General features: G+C 40.3%; 1 protein-coding gene across 1 annotated transcript in view; it reads right to left on the bottom strand.

Annotated features, from left to right (window-relative positions):
• lars2 (leucyl-tRNA synthetase 2, mitochondrial) overlaps positions 1 to 11,657 on the bottom strand; it is a 42,004-nt gene that overhangs the window by 2,117 nt on the left and 28,230 nt on the right. Inside the window, exons 13-20 of the mRNA XM_077527740.1 lie at positions 9,334 to 9,432; positions 6,425 to 6,562; positions 6,234 to 6,337; positions 4,584 to 4,763; positions 4,329 to 4,498; positions 2,962 to 3,039; positions 2,776 to 2,887; positions 1,385 to 1,512 (exon numbers count right to left, since the gene is read on the bottom strand). Of these exons, the coding sequence (XP_077383866.1) occupies positions 1,385 to 1,512; positions 2,776 to 2,887; positions 2,962 to 3,039; positions 4,329 to 4,498; positions 4,584 to 4,763; positions 6,234 to 6,337; positions 6,425 to 6,562; positions 9,334 to 9,432 (1,009 nt within the window). The remainder of the gene's footprint in view (positions 1 to 1,384; positions 1,513 to 2,775; positions 2,888 to 2,961; positions 3,040 to 4,328; positions 4,499 to 4,583; positions 4,764 to 6,233; positions 6,338 to 6,424; positions 6,563 to 9,333; positions 9,433 to 11,657) is intronic.

The following is an 11,657-nucleotide window of genomic DNA, read 5'->3' as shown; positions in this document are numbered from 1 at the left end:
CTGTGTGTATTTCACATTCACATTTGTGTTTATGTGAGAGAGATTATTAATTTATCAAGAGACTACACAAATGACATCAACTTTCAAAATGGTGACATTTATGTAAGCCTAAATCAAAATGCGAGCGTCTCGGCGCTTGTGTTTGTGTTGTTAAGTGTTAGCACGGGAAACGGCTAATCCATGTCATTTATTTTCCGCGATATTCTTTGATTATTTGAAATAATCTTTTGGGTCCCACAGTGGACACATTTGCAGGATATGCCGTTCAAAGCAATCAAACACAACGTGCAAAAAAAAAAAAAAAAAGGGGGGGGGTCAAAATGGCTGCCAAAAACAGCTGTATAAAACAGGCTTCGTACTCATTGACCAAGTTGTCTATTGAGTTCCAAGTAGACTTGACATGCAGACATGCACATGCACCAGCTAATCATAGGCCCGTTGCAAAATTACAGAGCGTGGATGTATTCATGGATGCTGATTTGAGTTTCTAAAGTTGAATTGATGGTTGGATTAGAGGACAAATGCATGCGCAGTGCGACATCAGCGATGTATGTCAACAAAAGAACAAATGTTTGGCTCTCAATGAAACAAACAAAAAAATGTCTGGGCCAATGCAAACATACGACGGCGTATTAGGGCCACGTAGAATTTGTATTTTATTTGATTTTTTCGGGTAAATATTCACAGAAAAAAAGAACTCAAATTTGCGACTTTATAAAATGGCACATTTGTGAGAAAAAAAAAACTCGCAAATTTGCGATTTTATAAAGTGGCAGATTTGCGAGAAAATAAATAAGGAGATAGTAATTACTTTAGCAGAGATTCACCATCTGATGTTAAGCGTTCACGTTTTCAAACATGCCTCGCTTTGCAAAGGTCCGGCCCCTGAGGCTCCAGCATTTAAGCTAATTTATTGGAATATATTTTTACTTGTACATTTATGTTTACGTAATTATTATTTACACATTCATACATGTTTTGTTTTTTTGTATAAGTACCTAAATTGATGCGTCGCATCTGCTGCTCTCCGTCATACACTTACTTGCATTTAGCGAAAGTTATGCTAGCTTCTGATTGGTTAGTGTTAGTCAGCTGATCGGGGATGAGGAAGTGTTGGTCGCTCTTGCTTGCTGCGTATGACGAGTAAAGTTGAAATGAATAAATACGTCCCCATCCTGCCTTTTCATTTTATAAACAGTGGTCCATTCATCACCAATGAATCCTCACGTTCGACTATAGCTTCACCACGTTTATCTGTCGTATGTTTCTGAGATTTTTTTCTCTCACAAATTTGTGACTTTATAAAGTGGCAAATTTGCACGTTTTTATACTAATGCACCGTCGTCCAAACAAGCCAAATGAATGTTTGTGTGTGTGATCCTACCCGCACGGAAACATCCACAAAATCAGGCGTCTCCAGGTAGTCGGGATCCACAGTCGGCCACGACTGCGACAGGACGTTGCCGCCGCGCCGGAGAATCCCGCTGATGGGGTTGTTCACCTGACAAACACCTGAACACGATGGAACAATAACACAGTCGTCACTATGAAATCACATTTGTGTTAACTTTCTTTGAAAGAACCTTGACCAGATTGAATACGTCGCAGAAAGGAAGGATGTGAACTTCCTCCGCAGCGCAAGCGAGAGTGAAAGCAAAAACATCAGACGTCACGTGAGATTTCTGTTTTGTCAATCACAAAAGGTGGTGAACGCGTTACGCGCACCTTCTATCAAAGTGTCCTGAAGAAAATGTTGTGTGCAGCAATGCGGTGTTGTGCACAATGATAGGATGTCGTCCTCGATCGGGAGAAGGAAGCGACCACGTGGGGAACCAAAGACGACGCTCGGCCTTCCTTCCGACTTTTTGTGTTCCACGCTGGGCCAAACGATCGCAGCATGATTTCCCATGAGAAGGACACGCCGTATTTTAGGGGAACGCCACCACAGAATCAAATATTTCACGACACTTGGTTACATCATTCTGGGGTATTAATGAAGGGGGCGTGTCCACACTTCCTATTTCTGCATGATGTGCCAACGCCATCGTTGTGCTATGGCAGGAGAAAATACTTCCTGAAAAAGGCCCAATCAAGATCATTTACTGAAAATGCGATAACATTTGCATGTAAATCTATCAAAAATGTCATAAAACCCAATAAATTCTAACACTCCAATTTTTGCTGTGAATGTATAAAATAGTTTTAGATTCTCAAAAAATCAAATGTACTTTACTGTACTTTAAATTATTGAATTCAATCTCCGGTGTAACAGCCGTATTTATTGATTGATTAAATTTTTTTTTTTTTATGATTGTTGTTATTATTATTAATTCAATCTCTGGTGTAATAACCTTATTTATTGATGTATTTTTTTTTATCATTATTAATTCAATCTATGGTGTAATAACCTTATTTATTGATTGATTGAATTATTTTTTATTTTATTATCTGTTCTTATTTGCTGCTGGACATGTAAAGGGAGGGATCAATAAAGTCTAAGTCTAAGTTTGGACTGAAAATTCTAAATGTTCCTCTGTGCAACTCTCGTTGTTTCTCGTCTCGTCAAGATTATTCCACGCCTCTCGATGTGAATAAAGATTTAAAATCTTATTTGTGTCTGCACTTTGGGATCCAACCTCAGCACATAACAATTGAAATGATAAGCTTGCATGATTGTAAAAAAAAAAAAAAGCTCCATTAGTGCCATTGCTCGCTATTTACATTCAACCAAACAAATGAAATGAAGTATCCCAATTGTGGTTGACATGAACCCACCTGCCCAAAGTTCAGAGGCCAGGTGAGGCGCCAGGGGTGCCGTCATCGTAATCAGTGTGGCGAGCGCCTCCTCAAACTCCACACTGTGCTGCACCACCGCCATCGTTGCACTCTGGACACAGACGCGCGCGGAACGGCAGTTCGGCTGATGCTCACTCGACTCACAAGAGTTCAGTGTTCACTCACACTCAATGTATTGGTAAGTCCCATGAGGCGAGAAATGGCCGCATTGAACAAGAAGTCTTTCGTCAAGTAGGATGTGACCTAGAATACAAAAAACAAAAAACAGATGAACGGTCAGTTTGTCAAACGTTTATAGTCAGCGGTGTTGTGTTGTGTTCCTGTTTTAAATTAGTCCCTTCATCAGTCATTCACTTGACTGGGGATTCGTGCTGCCAACTGAAGAGAAAACAACATGGCCGAAGGGCGTGTTATCGCCACCTGAAGATACTCAGTAGTAGGGGTGTGAATTGTCGAGTACCTGACGATTCGATTCGTATCACGATTCACAGGTCACGATTCGATTCGATACCGATTAATCCCGATACGAATTTATTTTTTTTCATTCAAATTTAGAAAATACTAATCAGTAAGCTTGTAGAGTGTAAGATTGATATGAAAATGTATGATTTATTGATCTGAAATTTCAGTCTTATAGAGGTTGTAATCTGTTTCATGTTTGAACAGCATTAAAATAAAATATTAAGGCTTAATGTTCCGTTCATATAACATTCTTCCATGCTCAAGGTGTGAATCCGAACCCGAAGTCAGACGTTTTGTTGACTATTTTTCCATTAAAAATGGAAGTTTAAAAATCGATTCACACACACACAAAAAAAAAAGGCAATGATGATAAGACGTTGAATCGGTAAGACTACCGACGGAACAATTCTGAGCTCTTAAAAAAAAAAAAAATAATAATCTTTTTTTTTTTTTTTTAGCGATTCGAGAATCGCGCAATGTAGTATCGCGATATATCGCCGAATCAATTTTTTTTAACACCCCTACTCAGTAGGTCAATATTTCCCAGCTTAGCCCACTGGGGGGGGGGGGGGGGGAACCCCTTTGGGGAAGGGTCTTAGGGAGGAAGAGGATTTTTTTCTTTTTTCTTTTTTTTAATTCCGAGGGGTGAATCAAAGCACAGTCTTGGCTTTCAGCGTTTAAAGGCTAACAGGCCTGATGTCCTATAAAAGCTGCAGCCTTGAAGGGGCGGAGAAAGAAAATCCAACCTGGCAGGAATGGACAGCTATTTATAAAGTGTGGGAGCTACTGAGTAGGTTTTAAATCAATTTCGAGCCAGTCCTCCCCTCTGCTCCGGGGGGGTTTCAGTTCAGAACGGAGCATCAGACAGCACTGGCATGTAACGATTGGCATATTAATCTCGTTATAGCATGATAACTCATCTTGCGGCGGACTCAAAAGTGGTCGAAACATGCAAAGGTGAGAGAAGCAGTGGGTGGATCGTTTCTCTTGGCAAAGTTGGGTTCGACGTGAACGCTGACGCTTTGAAATCAGGCTAGCTACTGACCCCTACTGGTGACGACTCTTACTACCTCTTGGATTGCATAGTTCTTGTTCCCCCAGATCTTCTTGGTCTGCGCCAGCTCTTTCTTTTTCAGCAGGGAGGGCTTCGGGACGTCGGCGAGTTGCCGAGCGCCTCGCAGCTTGCTCACGAGCTGCCACAGTCGGCACTGCCAGCGCAAGACCCCGGGAAGAGCATCCTCTGGGAAGGGGGGCAGGGGGGGTTACATTTCAAGTCAGGATTACATTGATTTGTCTGGAAACAAACATCATCATCGTCGTCTCACGTTTAAGATTCCAGAGGATGTCCTGTTCCGGCGGGGCGGCATAAAGGATGTAGAGTCGCACCGTGTCCACGCCGTACTGCTGCACCACCTCCTGGGGGTCCACACCATTGTGTTTCGATTTGCTCATTTTCTCCCATGTCACCTCCACATGTCCGCCTCCTAATGCCACCGGCTCTTTTCCTAACAGAGGCAGGAAGAGTAAAAGGTCAGTGGCAACGTGGCTATTTCTCCACTGGTGCCTATTAACCTTCAACTACTTTATCACATTGAGATGAGCCATTTCAATTCTCTGACAAACCTGGTTTCATTCACGGAAAATTGACTGGATCACTTTTTAGATATTTCTTGGAATCAATACATCATATATATAAGCAAAATGTATACCAGATGAAAGACCGACGTCTTCGATATATTTTTTATGCTCATTTTCATACTTTGTGTCAGTGCAGAGTTATAAGCCATCAAATAGAGATCGTGAACGTGTGACATGTTACCCCACCAATGTGTAAGTTGTCACACTATATGGGGTAAGATGTCCCACTGGATTTTGCAACCAATAAAACAAGGACAAAATTATCCTTTTTCTCCTGTTTTTTATTTGTATTTTTACAGCTAGAGAAATTGTTTATTGATCTTGAAAATGTACGATAGTCATTGAGCAAACTAACATGAAATATTATGAAATAGATGAAAGTCCTGAGGAAGAGCTGGCATGTAGGTCATAGCTCTCAGCCTCAAACTCCTGTTTTGTCTCCCTTAAAATGGAAATTTGAGATTACATTGAATGAAAAAATAATAATAAAGCATTTCGGTTTATGGATGGATAGTTCATCATGAGTTGTCAGAGGCGCAATTTTTATTGGCCCATTCTTTGCATATGTGACAACAAACCCCAAAATGACTGAGACAAGTTCCCCCAAACGATCATGTTGGCTAACACTTGCTCTAGTTTAAAGTTAGCTTAAAACACAGCAGTGACTGAGGCATGACAAGATGGCCGAATCTCTCCTCTAACGAGTCCACATGATTTATTGGTAGAATTTGTAAACCGTACGACGCCTGTTTCAAAATATATGAAGGTGAAAAAATTGATTTTCGGTTGCGCAAAACAGATAATGGGCATTCATCTCATCTCAAAATGTGATATTCTCTTCTCAGAATTACACATTATACAAAGTAAACTAGTATTCCACTTTTGTGTTGCGCCCTCTGGTGGAGAAGAAAATTGCAACGTGACAACTTATCCGTGATACAACTAGCCCCGGTCTCTCTTAGTCAACAAAATAAATAGATTACAATACAAACAAACAATTTAAATAAGTCACCAACTAATACATTAATTAAAGAAGTAGGAGCAAAGACATTTGTGTGAATGCTTGACACTCAGTAATGAAAGTGACTAAATTCTCTCCAAGCAGATCTGCTGACATGCAAGACCTTCCTTCTCTGCAAGGCACTCTCGTCTGATTCTATCCTTGGACTTTTGAAAGCATTCAAGCAATGAACAAGGACTAAAGAGGAAAAAAATACAGCAATTACTGCATCCTTGCTGCTTTTCAGCTACTATCCGTCATTTTTAAGCAGCTTTATCCAACAAAATCACATTGAAGTCACTTTTCTCGACGTGTCAAGATTTCGTCTACATTGCACCTGTGAAGTCGATCTCCTCTCTCTTTAGATAGTGGCCGCTGCCTGCTCGTCGGAAAGTCTGGCCTTTGATCAGACCCTGGACGAGCAGCTTTCTGAAAGGCTCCCTGTAAAATAAATAAATAAACGGATGGCACATTCGTGTACACATTTTGTGCACACTAACAGAGCTGACATTGAAGAAGACAGCTGACCTGTGCGCCACGAGCCCCTGGTCCTTGCAGAAGTGACAGAGGAAGCGTGCGTAGTACAAATGCATGACGGCGTGCTCTTTTCCTCCGATGTACACGTCCACAGGCATCCAGTGGTCCACTAGGTGGCGCTCAAAAGGCCTTAAGATAAGATTTAGAGAAGCACAAAAGCAAAATCAAGTCAAGTTTATTTATATAGCCCTTAACTCATTTGCTCCCAATAACGTATAAATACGTTTTTTTAATGTACTAAGTGTCCCAAAGACGCATTTATACGTTTTTTTTGTTTTTTTTATTTTATGCTAGAGCATACAGAAGGCTTTGATGCAGCCTCAACTGCAAAGAACAGTTGCAGAAATGGTAGTTATGACACAAACGGCCAGCAGGTGGCAGCAGAGCAAAGGAGATCAACCAGGGCCATGTAGAAAAAAAAGCTAATTTACTCACAATTTTAAATAGATTTGTGAAAACTGATGAAACTTTGCTCTCTTCTAATGCTAATTGCTGCAAAACGGAAACAGATAGAAACATACTTTTTTTTCCTGATGAAAGAAGAGACTTTAATCTTTCTTTTGATGGGTTCCATGCTTTTATAGCAATAGAACACAACATTTTGTGGGCCTTGCAAAATCAGTCAAAATCCAGTAAAACAGCCGGGATTGCGAAATGTGAAAATGGCGGCGAGTGAATGAGTTAATCACACAAAAGTCTCAAAGGGCTTCACGTGCCCACAGTTGACAAATAGTAACCAATCAAACAGACTTATTATTGTTGTGGGTGTTACAAAACCTGGGAGAAGTGAGCAACATGTTAGGTATGTATATATCTTATGTCACGTGTATGACTAACTCACACTTATCTTATTAGTGAAATACAAAAATTCACAATGAAACTCACAAACGAGGTACGATTTATCAATATTTTACTGGGTGCGCAGAATCCAAATGATGTGGTGTGTTTTTCGTCCCAGCTTCGATGACTCTTCCAACACCCAAATTATTCGCAAAAAAAGGAATTATGGAGAAAATATCTTTACGTCCTGATGGTCAGCAGAGCTCGATCTGCAGCATGTGTCACACGCGGCTGCGGTAATTAGCGTCCTCCACACCCCTCCGCCTTCTCTCCCTCTGTCACGACTGGTGTCTGGTGATAATTGAACCATGCGATAAAGTTATGAACTCGCAAGGGCTGAAAATAATTTGGCCCGTGAGTTGGCATCAGGCCAACGCATCACAACGCACATTTTTTTATTTCCTCCCGTCTCCTGTCCTACTTTTCATCACTTCCGTGCACGGACGACTCAGCAGGCCGACTGAAATACACAAATAGTGTAATTGCTTTTTCTGTTGTGCCGTAATCTGTCCTGCTAAAAAAAAAAAAAAAAAAAAAGTGACGGGATGGGAAGTCCCCCGCAAACTCCTTTTAAAACGGCTTTCCGGCTTGGCTAAGAAGCTAAGGGGAAGAAAAAAAAAAAAAAAAAGTGTTTTGTTAAGCTTAGGGCATCACCGACATCCCAGCAAGTGACAACCAGGGCTCCGTAATCCCGATGGGCAGAGAGTTCAACTTTGTATGGATGCGTGTGCGCTTATGTGTGTTGAGTGTGTTTAGCACGGATGTGTGTGTGTGTGCAAGTGGGTGGCGGAATATCCACACAGGCTATAATATGCATGCTTGAAATAGCTAAGTGGGAGAGTGGGTGATGTTAGACAATCGTGAGTAAGGATTCGCTTCCATATGCGTATCATTATTTTAGGTGGATCCGCACAGTTTTATTAAATACACTCAAAGAGCTCTATCATCGTATTTATTGAAGTATACATTGAATCACATTATTGTTTCCAAAATGGTGAAACATAACAATGCATTGTGGGAAACTTGTGTCACTTTTTTTCCCCCACAAGAAATGCGGAAACATTTAATCTATCAAAAAAAAACTTTATAAACTGCACAAGTCATATGAGGTAACATTTCCACATTCATAATTATTACACTTTGAAACATCTACAGGGCACATAGAGTTTATTATACCTGTTCAGTTGAAAAAAATAAATAAAATAAAAACTGTTGTCTAAATTGTAGTAATTTAAAAACATCTGAAAGTTGTCACCTACTGGTGTTTTATAAGTTTTGCTCAAACTATATTGGAGAACAATCTGGGGAAAAAAAATCTGTTGAGTAACACTGATTAAAAATTGGCAGTCTGATTTCAAACTTTTAGTCAGTTCTTTTCTTTTTTTTTAAGCACAGTAAGTTTTTTTCCTCCACTTTTCCGGATGAGCAAAATTCCACTGATTAGCTGTTTATGATTGGCCTTATCCACAGCGGCGTAGTAACTTGTTTGTGCAGTTTCAAGTGTGCAGCTCACTATAGGTCAGTTCTATCAATATCTGTAAACAGATTGCTTGCATAGTAAAGTTTTTAAAGATTGTAACTACTCCATCTTGTGTGTTTTATTTGACATATTTACACATTTATTTGATTTTTTTTTTTTGAAGAAAATGGGGATCCTATAGCTCAAAAATGTAACGTGATAGAGAAAAAAAAAAAATGAAATCTGTTTTGGATTCTGCACCCAAAAATTATTAATAAAAAAATGTGTTCCCAAGTATTATGAGTTTGAATAACAATTGGGTGGAAGTACAGACAAAATCAAAGTAAACTTGTTCTGTGACTGGCCTCCAATTTTTAATGCAACATTTGGCTATATTTAAAGAATGTTTGGTTGGCTTTTGACATTTGTATTTGTGATAATATTGGGCTAAATGCATGTGTCAAGTGTGTGCAATAATCCCTGTGAAAATTTGCATCTGCAGAAAAATGTTAACATGGATGTGAAAATCACTTACTGACAGTAAAATAACTAATTTGTAATAAAACAATCCTGCCAAGTCACAGGAGAAGACCGTCCATACCTGTCTGTGTTATGAGGGTCGACGTAACGAAAGTAATACCAGGCTGAGTCGACAAACGTATCCATGGTGTCAGTCTCCCTTTTTGCAGGGCCGCTACATCTGAAACGAAACGAGAGCCACAAAAAAAAAAAAAAGACAACATCAATATTAAACTTGTAAATTAGAAAGCCAACAGACGCTTGTCATGCCTACAGAAACGGCATTTGTATGTGAGTGCGACGTTGCCTCCATCTGGCCAGTGGAGGTCAAGCCTCCGTAGACAAGCGCAAACTGGCAGTGAAACGCTGGTCCCATGCCCTGACAAGCAGGGCTGTGCTAACAAGGGAATGATCATCTATTTGTGTTGGAAATGTCACCTTGTGCCCCGTTTTTACCCCGGCCAAAACCGTATTTGCTCGCTCCGTGAACTGAATTTCCAACATAGCATTTGACGGAGGAAGGGAAAAGATTTCAAAAAAGAAGCAGGGAAGCGGTTGCAGTTGTTTACATTTGTTTAAATCAGGAAGCGGAACAGTGAAGTCATCTGTTTATCACTTTTGTAATGAGTCTCGATAGAGTTTAAAAATGTCCCAGACTGCACACACAGAAAAAAAAAAGAAAAAAAAAAGGAAAAACAGATGCAGCTCTGAGTTTTCTTGATGTATTTTCCTGTTCAACATTTTACACAAACAAAATCACTTTTGCCACCCACAAAGCCAAAACCCCTCGTCCAGCCACCATATTAGTCTATATAGCAAGGCAGGAGGTATGATGAAATAAGACCATGAGGTTGCCTAGCAACAAGACTAACGCGTAACAAGGCTAATATTTGGGAGCCAGGTGTTGTTTCACAAAAATGAAAAGAGGGAAGCCATGCCAAGATTATCGCCGAAGAACCCAAACAGACTCGGAACCATTCGAAAGATTTTCCGAGTGTGGGAGATTTTGGCACATTTTCGCCTCACACCAGACTGGACAATCGGAGGCCAGAATTTGGTGACTGGACAGACAACTGGTACAGACTTCTAAAGATCAGCTTAGATGACACACAACTGTGATCCTGCTTTGAGCCTTGAAAAAAAAAAAAAAAAAAAAAAACACAAATCCACTTGATGTATTCCACTGAGGTGAAACTGACTTTATAGATTAGCAAACTATGTTTTGTACAACGTGGAGTTTCCTCCCAACGGCAGTTATTTACCGTATAGGAAAAACGAGTCAAAAGGTCTGAAAACAGATGCGGAAGACGAGTCTCCATCTGTTCCGTCCTCATCCGTCAAAGTGGTACCAACGTAGCTCGGGAATCCGTGCGCAACACAAACAGCTCCTGGGCCAGGCTAAGCCGAGCCAGGGTTCAGTTAGCAGGCCACCTCACGGAGCTGACGTGATGAGCACACAGGACAGGACAGGATGCGACTTCCTCAAGGACAGATGAAGCTCCATCCCAGGCGCCCGCCACTCATCGGCGCGTTCTACTCAAACTTTAATTGGACATGCTCGACGAGTGAAGGGAACAAATTTCCAGCGACGCTTAACAACGGAGGGGAGACGGGGACGAGTGAGACGATAACGGCGCCTTGGCGATTACGCCCATCAATCACATCCGATGGGAGGAATTCTCGTGGCTTTGTGGAAAGCGTGCGAACACAATCTGATGACTTGGTGCCATCTACGACCGAATTGTTTTAATCAACACGGTGGCATGGCGGTGATGAGTTTTATTGAGCCAGAAGTTCCCATCTCAGCACCACAAGTCGATCTGCGTTTTCTGGGTTTTCAAACACGGATTTCGTTCACAGCCGTGAGGTGTGTGCTAGGGATGGACCGATTATCGGCCAGGCTGATTATCGGTGCCGATATTTGACATTTAGCAAAATATCGGCATCGGCCATTCTTTGAATCTGAAGGCCGATAAAGCTGGTATCTCACTGAGCGGTGAATACTTGCAAATGCAGCGAATTTTGAGTTTTTATCGGGAATTGTAACTTTTTACTTGTCATAAACGGATTTGGAACATATTCAGAAAATTTTTCACGACAAAGATCTTTTGAAATGTTTTACAAACCCTAACAAAAAAAAAAAAAAAATTAGCTATACATTCACATGCATTTGTCACTTAGTAAGATGCAGGGAACTTTATTTATGGATTTATTAAAATTTGCACTTTATAAAAATAGTAACTCCCTACAGTTTTTATTTAAAAATAAATAAATAATAATAAATCAAGAAATTATGTTGAACTTTTAGAAGACTTTATTTACAGTAGAAATCTTTAGGGATCTATTTACTGATTGATTTTTATTATTATTATTATTATTATTTTAATTTAGCTTAACACATGCTAA

Source organism: Festucalex cinctus, chromosome 7 (genome assembly GCF_051991245.1).
Source record: "Festucalex cinctus isolate MCC-2025b chromosome 7, RoL_Fcin_1.0, whole genome shotgun sequence".
In the NCBI taxonomy this organism is placed as follows: Eukaryota; Metazoa; Chordata; class Actinopteri; order Syngnathiformes; family Syngnathidae; genus Festucalex; species Festucalex cinctus.
The sequence above is the reverse complement of the archived record's forward strand: the minus strand, read 5'-3'. Positions and strand labels throughout refer to the sequence as shown.